Source organism: Bacillus rossius, chromosome 14 (assembly GCF_032445375.1).
Source record: "Bacillus rossius redtenbacheri isolate Brsri chromosome 14, Brsri_v3, whole genome shotgun sequence".
NCBI classification, from domain to species: Eukaryota; Metazoa; Arthropoda; class Insecta; order Phasmatodea; family Bacillidae; genus Bacillus; species Bacillus rossius.
Window position 1 is genome coordinate 1,245,652 of NC_086341.1, and position 14,696 is coordinate 1,260,347.

The 14,696-nt window shown below is 39.7% G+C and overlaps 1 protein-coding gene across 1 annotated transcript; it reads left to right on the forward strand.

Annotated features, from left to right (window-relative positions):
- The first annotated feature begins 7,366 nt into the window (after positions 1-7,366).
- On the forward strand, positions 7,367-12,615 carry LOC134538987 (SPRY domain-containing SOCS box protein 3). The gene has a single exon (XM_063380648.1). The coding sequence runs from the start codon at positions 7,367-7,369 to the stop codon at positions 8,069-8,071; it is 705 nt and encodes a 234-aa protein (XP_063236718.1). The 3' UTR covers positions 8,072-12,615.
- Positions 12,616-14,696: the final 2,081 nt, after the last annotated feature.

The window sequence follows — 14,696 nt, forward strand, 5'->3', positions numbered from 1 at the left end:
AAGGACAAAATATTACGTTGCCAACTACGAAAAAGCGATAGCATACGAAATACACCAATTTGGTTTTAAAACTTGTTTAATAATTTGATACAATTTATTTTTAGACAAGCGACCGTTAAGACATATAGCACACATTTTTAGGTTTTCGTGAGTGTAAAACAGAAATTAATTTTAGATATTTACATTTTTTTTTTGCTTAACTATTAAATTTAGAAGCGTCAACGATTTCAAAGGGAAATATATTGGTTACCATCCATGATTGCCAACTTCAGGCGGTTATCTTTATTATTTAGTTCGAAATAATGAGTTATCATTCTTTTAAAACAATCTATATATAATTTTAATTACACTGTTGTATCTAGTATGGCACCATTCTATTTCACCTCTTCTCCTCAAAACAAATAATATCAGTTGTCACATTTCGTTATTTTTTTTAATGAAGAGTCAGACTAAACTTAAAAAGTAAGGTTGTTAAATTTCTTGATCATGAATGTTAGTACCAATGAGGCAGTTTCGGAGAGTAGCCTTAGCTTGTACGCTTGACGGGAAATTTCCGCGCGCTCCATTCTGATTGGATAACACAACGTTCTCAACATTTAAAACGGAGACTTAAAGACCAAAGATCCATTTTACATATTCAACTAGTTTTTGTAACATTTTTAGTACCATAGGGCTACCATCACCAAGTATTTTCTTCACTCTTTACAGTCCAATATGCGGAAGTGTGTACGACTGTCATTTTGTCTACAGCACACAAAAAATTTATTCTTTGTGCGTTAACCATCCTGAAACCCTGAGCAAATGGCATCCAATTTTAAAGTTGTATCAATTAAGAAAAACTATAAATTTCTGTTATTTTATTTATGTACTACATTATTTTTCGTGTTTATTTATGATTCATATATTTAATATGAAATAATTTATGCAGACATAATTCAAAACTCTGAAGTGAAACATTCAAAAAGTCAATTGCTAACACTTTTTGACAGTGTTTAAAATGTTACATATAATTTGTTTTAAAAATTCTATGACAAACACAGGTTTTTTATATCAGAAATTTGCAGCTTGCCATTGTGATAGGTCCAAATTTTGTACTCTGAAAATGCACAGTATCAGAACAAAAATTCCAGGAAATAGGATTTATAGATATATTATTGGTATAAAACTACTATATATATATATATATATATATATATATATATATATATATATATATATATATATATATATAGTTATGATTTCACTAAGATCCCTCACCAACAGGCCCAACATCCAATCCGGGCCACTTACTTCAAAATGCCTCTATACAGTTTTTGCAAATTTAATTTAAATAATTTGTTTAAATATAATCACGAACAATTAGTTAAAAAGCCCGCCTTAACCTGTTTCGATATTATAGAAGATTTTCTCGCACGGTGGCTGGCCGGTTTCTTGCACACTCGGCTCAGGCGGAACGTTGACAATTTTTCGTGCGTGCAGCCGGCGTTAATCGATTTACAAGACGTTATCACGCCGAAAAGGCTTCACGTCTGACGGCTGATCTGCGCCAATGAGACACCGCGGCGCGGGCTAGAGGGGGGCGGGTATCGACCGGGGCCTGCTCGGGGCGCGTGGAGGCAGTCGCTGGCGGCGGCGCGGCGCGGCAAGATGGCGCCGGCAGCGCCTGGGGGCGGCGCCCTCGCCTCACAGCCCAGGTGAGACGGCCACCCTCACGCATCCTGTCATAGTCCTCTCGCGAACACAGGAGAAGCCTGCCATTCACGTTGCAAACACATTTTCTCTCTCACATTTTTGTCGTGTTTTCAAATGTGCAGTGACGTAGCCTGGGAAAAAAAAGGGGGGGGGGGGGGGGGGTTGTATGTGGTCCGGAACAACCCTCCCTTCCAGGATTTAAAAGAATGAAAACATCGTATCTCAATTTTTGGACGAAAATACGTTTTTTTTTATGTTTTTGGCTGGAAAACCTCGTATCTCACAAAATGTTTGGCTGAAATAAATAAAATGTGCATCCTACTGCTTTCTATCGGGAAATCACATAAAATAATTGTACAACCATTAATTGAGGGGGGGGGGGGGGGGGAGGCGAAAGAACGGTTTTTTGTCTCTGCTGTAAAATTTGCATTTTATGAGGTAGGTACAAAGTTTTCATTCTAAGCCATCGTATGATGGTCAAATCCTTCACAACATCCTGGTTTCAGCTTTGGAGGAAGACCATTTTGGGAGATAGGCTTTAATATATGACGCAGTTGCAAAACATGACATTAAATAATTTTTAATTGTTTTATACAACTTCTGATGAATTAAATTATATAAGTAAACATAAATAAACCCTACAAAAAAAATTGGACCGGGGAAGGGAAATTGGCCCAAATGGAGCTGAAATGAGTAATTTACAATAGCTCACTGAAGGTTTCGGTCTGCCACCCAATCACGTTGAAGCGCCGCTGCGTGTAACACGGCCTTCAGGGGTCAACACAAGGTCCTGCCTCCAACTGTCCCATCGCACTCGCCGCTTCCTCGCCTGCCTGTGCACTCGGCGATGTCCCGGGACATGCACTCCAGGTTTTCAACGTGGACAATTCATCCATATTCACATGACATTCTCCCAAATTTAGGTAGCAGACAATGGATTCATGGTAATTTCTCAAACAATTGCATAGATTAATAACTTGCCCGACATGTTTAGGAACTTTAAAATAAAAAAAAAATTACAGTGCATATTTTACTTTGTTGAAAACTATGGTACGCGCTCGCTTGCATCAGTGCCTTGCTTATTTCATTTTCGTGTCAGTGCTATGAACTAAGCATTATCCTGTCGATTTATTACGGCAGCACTCATTTTCTTTGTGTTTAGTATCTAATTTTATCACTATAATTTATCAAATATTATCATTAGCTGTAAAATGGCCCACAAAAGTTTTTAATTGTGATCTCTTGCGTGATGTTTCACAGCTGAGTCAGGAACTGCCAGGTGACGGCTACCGTGACGTAGGTGAAGTCACTCATTAACCTCGCCATCTCAATATTGTATACGCCAAGAACATTGCAAAAGTGGTGCTTGATCACGTCTGATGATGTTTATTAAATATGAATTAGACTCCCCGTCATTGAAAACAGTCACTTTCATTAAAAATAAAAGGCACTTTAAAACTGTTTCCACACTGCAAACAATGCACTCCAGCCAATGTTTTTGGGCATTTAACCAATATGGCGCAACAATGAGCTGACGGAATAAAACGTCTCCACGAAGTTAGAATGCTATCATGCAGACATGGCCACCGCTGGCTACAGGAATGTTTTTTTCCTCTCTCCATCATACAAAGAAGCCACCGGAATAGTGTTTCCAAGCAGATTTTTTTATGCCGGTTTGCACACGTATTTCTCCAAGTATCTGTCACACAAGCTTCATTTGTGTGTTTCATTCATTTAACAGCAGTATTTACAAATTGTTTTTACGAAATACTCAAAAGATTTGATAGTGGAACAAAGAATTAAAAAAAAAAAAAAACAATAAAATGAAAACCGAAATAATAAATGTCGTTTTCTTTTTCTCACACAAAATCATCACTTAAATGTGTATATGTCAACGTTCAAATTCTATAAGTTCTCTGCTCCCTGAGAATTGATTGTGAAAGTCAATTTACTTAATAACAAAAAAGCCACTTAAAACTCATAAAAAATATATATAATGGTTATACTGGACCCGCACCTTCACAGAATCCTGGCTGCGGCACTGGTTTAGGGCAGTTGTTATCTGGGAAGTTGCATTAACCCTTTATCTGGACACGGCCATATGACGGAGGAGCGATAAGCTCGTTCAACCTGAGTTTTCTGCGGGCGAACCACCGACCAAATAGAAAATAAATAATAGTTTAAGAAAACTAAAAAAAAACACGCTTTATATAAAAAACCAAACTAAAAAATAGAAAATAAATTTTAATAAATTTGAATTAAGTATAGTGTAAACATTTTAAATAAATATAAATTAATAATAGTGTATATAAGAAAAAATGTATTTTATTTTAAAAAAAAGCGTGGGGTGCTTTTTAAAATATTATCGAAATTATAATCCTTCTACTCATACATGTCAATAAAATATTTATAACTATTGACACCATGTACCCCACATGAGCGAAATGGTTTTCTTTACAATGTGCGAATTATTTTCTTTCAGTTTGTCTTTGGCGCGATATAAACAAAGCCGACTAAATATTGTGAAATTATATAAAATGACAAAAATCTTATTTTACAAATTGAATAATGGAATAATCTTAACAAATTAGTGTATTGTCATCGGTCCTCGATAAATCTACAAAGTCTGAATGAAATCTGCCGTTTAAAGTGGGTCAAAACCGCACCCAAAGGAGTCCGTTACAAACATACAGGTGAAGCTAATATAAAGCGTGTAAAAAAGCTGTTAATGACGTCAGTGCGGTTAATGGCAAACTCGGCAGAGGTTTCCGTGGTACGAAATACCTCCCCCAATCAAACGGGAGGTCCAAAAATTTGAAATATAATAGTTACGTAAAAGTCTAGTTTAACGCATTTCTAACGTCTTGAAACACCTTTACGTGCCATTAGTTCCACGTGTGTTATTGTTAGAGACCCGGAAATTTCGCTGACTCGTCTCAGCCAGGTGCGTGGTTCGTATCCCGACCGCACCGCCGCCGGAGAAACAAGCTATCGCCACTTCCACAGACATCCGCGCAACAAGAGGCAGCTATAGCGGCCCTGGGTTCGGTTCTCGGTTCTGGCATGCGGACCACGAGGCCCGACACAGGGACGTCGGAACAGGGGGGGGGGGGGGGGGGCAGCAGGGGCGAGTTGCCCCCGTGCTGTTATGCATGGGAAAGGGGGGGCGAGAGTAGCATTTCGCCCCCCTCCTTTTCCCAGAATAAATGTTTGGTCCTAGTATTATTTTTCTCAACCAGTAGTTACAAACGTTCCATTGGTGATCACATTGATTATAAAATCAAATTTATGATTGTCAATATACTGTAAAATGATTGCAAATTCCTAGATGGTATTTTATTTAAATTGTACTACATCTACTGTCAGAGTAGTATTTAATACATACTACGTCATCAAATTCTTGGAATGGTGTATTTAATATTTTGGTTCGGGAACTCATTAAATAGCACAATTTTGCATCTAAAATTCCAAATTTCCCGCTCTAGGACTGAGGTAAGTGTGATACATATTTTCGCCCCCCCCCCCCCCCCCCCCCCACTCATGAAAATGTTCCGACGTCCCTGGCTACGACGACAACTGCGGCGCAGTGTTGTCTGATGGAGCAGGGCTCGACCCAGTGGACAGTGGTTGGCTCTGACAGGGCATTCAGGCCGACGGCAACACGCAGAGGCAGGGGCGAGTCACGGCGCTGCTATTGATTCTTCGCGAGCCTGAGTCACCGCTCCCTCCCCGCGCTGCGCCCCCTGGTCGCTAGGCAACCAGCCCCTCGGGCGCCCCTGCAGGTCCGGGTTGGGAACACACTCGTCGCACGCCTCGCGACCTCTCTCGTTCCACTACCTGCCCTCTCTTGTTTCCTTTCTCTCCTCCAACACAACATGTCTGCGCTTAAGCTTTTTGCAATTAATGGCTTCGAAACCAAAGTTAGTAACTTTATAGTTATTCCACTTAACTAAAACCGCTATATGCTCACTTACGAGAAAATCAAAGTTTAAATCAAGCAAATCGGTATATTACTCTCTGAGTGACAGCTCTCACTGACTTTGATTCGACGCTCCCCAACGAACTGTCATTACGTCATCACTGCAAATGTTAACCGGGCGAGTCACACGTAACGACCACGAGAAAAGTCTGCTCTGCTGAGATATATTCGCTTCAACTCTGTAGCTTTCATGGTTTAAAAGAGTTTTGAGCGGTGTCGAATCCTCAACCTAAGATTAAACACTTTCAATTTCCTGTCGGAAATTAGCGGGGAAAAAAAAAAAAAAAAAAAAAAAAAAAAACGCGGGCGAGTATTTGAGTACTCGCCAGTGAAATGTAAAACATCTAACCCCGGTAACGAGCACCTTCAAGTGAGTTGCAAATACACTTGTAATACGAAACTCGGACACGAAGTTTAACGTAGAATTATTTGAAATAATGCCGAGCGTGATAAATATACGAAAAGTATTAATTTTAAGGTAAAACGGTGCTTCATAGCGACCGCGATTTTCTTGCGTTCCTGGCGTATGTACACCTGCATGCTGGCCCCTGGAGCTCATGCAACCCGCCTTGTCCGGTGCACATCGGGTGGCCTGCTCGCAGGCGCTGACGCGTCACACGCTACACTCAACCATCGCAACAATGTCACCACACAGAAACTGGGAATGAAATACCGGGTCCACCATTGAGTCATTAGGCCACTCTGGTTAGCAGAAATAGGGTACAAGATTACCTTGGGCATCACGATAAAACCAAAAAAAAGTAGCTTGGATTCTGGGTTGTAGCCGCGTCATCGGCGAATAATTCACCGACGCTAGAACTGCGTTGCCGGAACACCCAAGTGAACAGTCGAATCATTCGATTTGCAGAGAGAAATTTCTTTACTATATAATGTAAATACTCTGATATAATATATAAATACTTTAAAACAAAAAAAAAAACGTTTGTCTGTGAAGTCGGTTTACCAACGACCTGGTCGTTGGTTTACGGAGGATAGTTTAACATGACAACATCATAACAAAACATTGATGAAATGATTTCATACTTTTATGAATAAAATTGAATCATTTTTTATTGAATTATCTCTATTTTGTATGGATACAAAGAAGGAGTGAAATGAATTATACCAAAATTTAATTGATAAATTTACTTTTATTTGCACTCATTAATTCAAATATGTTTGTTACTTTAACGAAGAGATTATTTCAACTATAACTTCTATACATGTTTGCTATTTAACTTCTTCCAATCTGTGTTATTCTGTTAAGGATAGGACGATGATAGGAAAAGTAGGAAACGAATGGGAGTGTTTTCAAGTTTAATGCGCCTCGAAAAAAGTCAAATCGATGGTTTGTTCCAATCGAGTGGAAGAGAGACAGATGCGGCGCAAGCGTACAATGAGCGTAACGGGACAATGTGCGTAACGAGGCACTTTTTTTCGTGCGTGCAGCCGGTGTTCATCGATTTATTAGACGTTGTCACGTCAAAAAAATATACTACACCCCTTCCCTGCAGCGTATTTTTGACAAGGAATTATATTAAATTACTGCCAATCCAAGGGCGTCGCCAGCCGATGGCCTAGTGGTTGGGGGGGGGGGGGGGGTGGTGCAAGTTGTGGGAAAAGTATGTATGTATTTATTGCATTTGGCTAAGGCTCTAGGGGGGCTACAGAGCGGAGCGGTGGTTGCAGCTAGGCATGGCGGCGCCGCTGCGCCACGGCTGCGAGGACTGCTGGGCCTGGAACCGGCGGGACCGCAGCCCTGAGGTGCGGCTGTACGGGCCCGGCCCGCGCACCGCCTACTTCCACCCCGACTGGAGCTCCGGCACCGCCGGGGTGCGCGGGGACACGGCGCTGGGCCGCGGCCGCCACTACTGGGAGCTGCGCGTGTCCCAGCGAGTGTTCGGCACGGCCATGATGTTCGGCGTGGCGACCCGGCGCGCGCGGCTGCACGCCGACGCCTTCACCAGCCTGCTGGGCGAGGACGAGCACGGCTGGGGGCTGTCGCACAAGGGCGAGCTGTGGCACGCGGGGCGCAGCGCGCGCTACGCCAGGCCGTTCCGCGAGAACCAGGCCACCACGGTGGGCGTGCTGTTCGACGGCGCCGCCGGCACGGTCACCTTCTACAAGGACGGCGCGTGCCTGGGCGTGGCCTTCAGCGGGCTGGACCGCGTGCGCGAGCCGCTGTACCCGGCCGTCTGCTCCACGGCCGCCAAGACGCAGATGACGCTGGCCGAGGCGCGGCGCGACTTCGAGAGTCTGCAGGACCGCTGCCGCGTGGTCATCCTGCGGGCCGTGCGCTGCCAGGGGCGCCTGGAGGGTCTCAGCCTGCCCGCGGCCCTCAGGGCGTACCTGCGCGAGCCCCTGGTGCCGGCGCCTGCCCTGCTGCGCGACCCCGTGTGAGGCATCGGGGGAGCCCAACATGTCCCTCGAGTTCTGTCCCTGCCCGGTCACACCCGAGCAATTCACCTTCGGCCGACCTCGCCTTTATTTATATGTCCACAGGGGCGTAGCCAGGGTGGGTGGGGTTTAGGGGTTCAAACCACCACCACCCCCCCCCCTTAGCACCAAATCTTTAATTAATTTCTTATTCATCACTCAAACAAATACCATATTAAAGTTAATAAAATTTTTACCATTACATTATTTAAAATTTAAGAACTGAAAACTGCTACAATAGCACTATTTTACACTTTAAAATCAAAATTTTCCCGGGGGACGACACCCGGACCCCCTGCTTTAATACGGTGGGGGGGGGGGGGGGGGGGGCATGCTTCTTAACACCCCCCATACACAAATCCTGGCTACGCCACTGACCGTTCATAGTGTTTTGAAGTGTTTTAATGCAGCTAACCTAACCGACCACTTTTAACATTTGAATTCATTTTTCCTGCGCAAAAATAAAAAAATCCCGAAGTTGGCCGAATGTGAATTTGTTCGGGTGTAATCGGGAATGGCATAACTTTTATGTGCATCTTAGGTCTCCCGTACACTGGTGTGCGACAAGTTTCCTCACATTATAAACTTCGACTTATTGTGAGAACACAGAACAATCACAAGGGGAGCGCTACTTAACTTTATATCTCAGTATGTAACAAACATTAGAAAATATGAAAAATTGAAAATGCACAACAGAGCTCAATGGCGGCTTCAGGATGACTTTTCGGGAGGGGCTATCACACAAAAAGAAAGGTCGTAGTTGCAAAAAAAATGAAAGTGGTCAGATTTTGGCCTTGGAATATTATTTACAAATAATTACAGGTTTCAAATACAGAACCTTGGTTGCTCCATGCAACTTTTGATGAGATAAAAGTTTAACATGTGAAATTAAATATTCAAGTAAACATAAATGTACACTAATCAATAAAATTGGTCTCGGGAGGGGCTATCCCCCCCCCCCCCTTCTGAAGCCGCGCTTGATAGAGCTACAAGGAATGCTAAGTAAATTGGACGAATGTGATGAACACATAAAGCTCAATGGTAATAAAATTTTTTTGACAATTAGGATATTAAGTTTGTCTTAGAAGTACAGTAACAGCATTAACAGTGATTAGTTATGAGGTTATTTAATGAGAGATGTTGGTTAATATAAAACACCATTCATAACTCGAAACATTAATTAGTACTCGGCACAGAGACAGGGCCAGACCGGGCAACAGCATCTAGCAAGACCCCACACAGGTCCTTCTATCAAGGACACACCTTCATGTATAATTTTTGTCATCAAATTTGATACCTCTATTTATAATAAAGTGAAAATAATTTAGTCAAATTTTTAATAGGCTAAAATCATTTTTATTACTCTCATTATTCATTTGTTATACTTTTAACACACAAAAAAATTAAAGAAAAAATAAAACACTGTTGACATTTAAGTTCCCGGTTGGCTTAAAAATGTCATATTAAAGAGTTTATATTTTTTAATTTGTTTGGAGAGGATTGGAGGAGAGGCAAACACCCCGTCGCTCTGTGGACCGCTCCATATCCACCAGACTCCTGGGAGGATTAGGCCCCGCACAAGTCAACGGCAAAGACCAGGAACACACTGCATGGGTGTGTACCAGAGGGGGGCAGGGATATTTGCGCCCCTCCCCCCTTTCCTTTTATTTGTAAACAACAAATTTCTTAGGAATTTAACATGCAAATTGTTGGTATTTCAACTACTTGAAAGATATTAATCACAAAACACAGACACTGTATCATTTGTTAGAAGTCGTGAGAACTACAACCTATAGTACACATTTCTCATGTTCCCCATGGCGAGTAATGATCTTCTCGCAAGTGCACAGAAGAAAGACGTTGGTTGGATTCGTTTGAGGTTCTGCTAGCACCTGACTCCACGGCTGTCCTCCCTCGGGCCGGGCTAAGGCGTGGGCCAGCCCAGCCTCCCCTCACGCCAGTAGGGACACAGCCTCGACTGCGCGAGGGAGAGGTCTATCATTCCTTCCATGAGCTTGTTACGATCAAATTATAAAAGAAGTTTGACTGTCACACTGAAATCTTAGGGAATAGTGGACTCAGAACTCCCAATGTTTACACACAGAAATACTTAACAGATTTACTTTATTTGTTCTGAAAAGTTAGTCTTGCTTATTACAAATCATTACATTGTAAAAGTGCAGCATGTAGGTATCAGTCAAAAACACACTGCTTTAGAGAAATTAGTATCGTGGAATGTTTAAGTGTCATATTTTTTTTAATAAACAGATTTCATAAAAGATAAAACTGATAACACCGAAATCTCCTGTTTTAAAAACAAAATTGGCCTGAAAATTAAATAATAAAATCTTGTCTATCACGAGATATCAGATGTTTTTTTTAGTTATGTTGGATGCTTCATTGCCATGATAGTAGTCAGAGATGGCAACACGCAACACACAACCCGGATGTTCAGGTAGAAATCAGCCATGTACCGAAACCTCCTAGAATTCCTCTCAGCTGATTTTGAGAAACCCTGCAAAACCAAAATCAGGGCGGAATGATCGGGATTCCGACAAGAGTCCTCCGTAAAGTGAGACCAGCGCGTTACCACTGTCTCACCGAGCTCCACAATTACCAACCAAACCGAGGTGATCTTGTCCCTGGATGAGATAGTTGTTCTCACTTGCTGTTTCTGTTGAACATACTGCAACTCCCAAAGCAAAATCAAATTCAGAAGCACCTAATGTCAATACCTGGTTTTTCTTTCAGCTTTAAATGTGTGTGTTTCTACCTGACAGTGGGACAAAAATTACAATTCTATTGCTAATAAAATTTATTGTAAACCTTACAAGTTACGCAATTTTTCCAGATAAACGATATGGCCACTGTAACTTTAAGCATTCAGATATATTTTTTAAGTGTGGGTTTTGAAAAATGTACATAAAGTAATGGGCAAGGAGTCTGACAAATAATCACTCCCCCCTTCTGGCCAAGTATCTTTCTCGATGGCCAGACTAAGTGAATTTTTTTATAAAGTACTTCTCGGATGCACTAATAAGAATCATGAACAGACATGTGAAGGACAGTATGAGGATGTCTGTGTGGTCACACTGACGTCAACGTGACACAGACGTTTGGTTCAAAAACATTCAGACACTTTCGTTGTGCAAGTTTGAGACTTGGTGCTTTGTTTAAAGTTGTCAAGAGACAAGGAACGACTGTTTCTTCGTGTGGAGCTAGCTTTTATACCGCAAGTGTACGTGATGTGACCGTTACATGGTTATCCGATGTGTTTATGTTACAGTGTTGAAGTGTAGGTAGATATTTGGTGTTGTTAATTAGTAGCTGGATCAGCGTCCAAACGCTGTGGCATTACGACGTGTATAAAAGACAATGCCAACATCACACTAAGAAATGGTGTCTTCCTCTTGCTAATCAACGTACAAATAATCATTTAAAAATTAATATGTATTCCTTTTTCATTTGAAAGTTTTTTACGACCTACATGACAGCTTACATATGCTGTTTAGTTAAAATTACAATGAAAGGTGTTTACTCCTACTTCTATGGTTCGGCCAGTCTGCAATCGGCACCAATCCAGTCGCTTCACGTGTTTTCAAGTCGATTCCAGCCGCATTACCGTGCTGCTGGCAGTGTTAGTCGCTCTGAATTGATGATTACAGTTGATTTTTATTTAAACAGTGCATTCAGTTTTTTAATTAGTCACATTACACATTTTTAAATTCCCCTTCAAACTATATACTGACTTTCGATAAATCAGTAAAAATCACTAATACGACAGAGTTGCGGTTGCTGTAGGTACCATTCACTACTGTTGGTTCTGTGGTTTGGTAACCACCTTTTATCCTGAAACTGATTTCCTGAACTTTGATGATTTGGCATAGTAGAGACACCATCTCTTGATGTGTAATGCTCACTTGTATAAAAACAGGATAAACTTCAAAAAATTTATATGCTGAATGCAGTTAAAATAATAAAAATAAAATCATTCAATGCAGCATGATATAACTATTGGTTATATCATTGGATAGTGAATATAACTATTGGTTATTATACCACAAAAAAAAAATTGAGACCAAAGCAAACTTCAGAGTTGGTAAAAGCACTTCGTAATGTTACAGTAACTATAGACAATTAGAACAACTTGCACAATACCACAAAAATGCAAGCAGAAAAAAACCCTAACTAGCTCAAAATAAAGATAATAATCAAGCGAGCATTATTAGTTCAATTTGAAGCTCAAATGACACACATCACCACATGCTACGTAACCGACTGTTGTATTTGAACTTCAAACTAAGCTTGCATTCTTGTGGTTGCTTTAACGAGTTGTACATAACATAAGAGTCCATATTGCCGTGGATTTCTTCGTTTGTGCCATATCACTATACATAAGCAATGTTTTTCTGTTGTATCACTGTTTGATGTTTAAATGTTTTATGTCTTCTACAGGCCAGGTATGTGCAATAAGCAGAAGTGAGTCAATAAATCTTTGGCTTTGTTTTCATAGCTGTTTTTCTGCCCAATGATACTATCTGGATGCTGCCTCACCCCATTCCAGACTAACCCACACAAACACACAGTTCGTACTTTGAGAGACACTCTTAAAGCAATTATTTAACTGCACTTTACATACTCATTTATAAGCCTGAGCAAATACTAGTTTTTTGATGCAAAGAAAATATCAAATAAAATGTTCCAAATATTCGCAAAGTCAAAATTGGATTGTAAATATTGTTCTCGGCAAAACTGTATTACACTTATTTGATAAAATATAGGATTGAAGTACAAACATAATCGTTTGTAATGTTTGAACTGATTAAGTAATTAACCAATTGGAACCTAAATATAACATTTTTAAATAAAGTTATAAAATAACCACGGGTAATATTAATATTGAGCATTCTTTATTAAAGCAAAACACGTACAAAAAAAAATTCATATAAATTTTAAGCTTCCAACAAAAGCGAAGTTTCACATCAGATGCGAAGCTTTGCATCACAACTAAAGCTTCGAATAAAACGAATAGCAAGTTTCCTGGCAAAATCAAATAGAATATTAAAAAGAGCTTAAATTTATTTTGCTTAGTCAAAGCTTTGCACAAGCTTACGCAATATAGTAGAACCGTTATTTTTCTCAATGGGCGAAAGAAAGAAAAAATAAAAAATATATAAGCAGGCAATTTGAAAATAATTAGCACTTGAAAAAATTTGAACTTTCCAGCGATGGACTCATCTTGCTATGCAAACTCATGCTTAGATTTGTTTAAACCAACCCAACATTTTTTTTTCATCAACACTGCCACATTTCTGTAAAATTGACTCACGATTTGAGAAGATTGAATTTTTTTTGTGGATTCCTATCAACGAATGAAATAAATTCTCAACTCTTTTATCGGCAACAGAAAATGCTTTATGTTCCTTGTGCCACTGTGGAACGGATGGCAAACTAAAATATTGTAGAACTACATACGTGCACCTGAAAACGCACTAGAATGGCAAGGATTTATCATCTTGTTTTCCAATGAGAAGATGCTAACAGACATGTAACTTAACTGTGTGTGTGTGTGTACTTCCAATGTCAAATAGTACACCAGGTTAACCAGCGCTACAGTTGTTTTCACATACAATACATTCTATGGCATAACAGTGATTGTAAACAAAAACATACGTACCGTAGATTTTTGAACTAGCTATACAAAATCCCTGATTAAAAACTATAAAACTGAGTAATACAAAAAATATAGTCGATGCATATTTATTCGGTTTACTTGATTACAAAACTTGTCCACATTTTTTTTTTTTGCATTTTTTATCACCAATTATTAGGCCCGTGCGATACTAGTTTTTTGATTGCGAATATCAAATTGAATATTAAAAATATTCACAAAGTCGAATCAAACTGCGAATATTGTTCTCAGCGAAGCTATAATACACTTATTTTACAAAATACAGGTTTGAAGTGAAGTAATAACAAAAATGGTTTGATAATAATTATAAAATAGCTATGAATAATATTAATATTGAACAATTATAAAAGCAAACAAGTGCCTTCTACTGTTTTCTGAAGTAACCAACTTTATTTATCAAAACATATACAAAAATATATATATATTTTTTTCATGAAGAAAGCTTATGTTTGCAATGTTTCAAAGCTATGCAACAAATGCGAAGATTCAACATCAGACGTTAAGCTTGCATCACAAACAAATCTTCAAATAAAACAAATAACAAATATCCTTGCCAAGTCAAATTGACTGTTGAAAAGAGCTTCGGTTGATTCGCTTAGTCGAAGCTTCGCACAGGCCTAAAAACTATTTCATTTCCACAGGTTTTCACAGAAAAATGTTGCCCCTCCAAACAGTACACTTACGTGGCTGGAAACAATATGAACTTGCAATTAATTAACTTGGAGATGATTACAACAAAAACAAAATAAAAAATCAAAACCACATTTTCGGCAAACTCTTATTAAGTGTAACTGAAGTTACACTGTTTGTTAACCAATGTTTTACAATATTCAAAGGATAAGACTGTAAAAATAAAATTAAAAAAAAATGTAAACTACACAGAAACAATGTTAAATA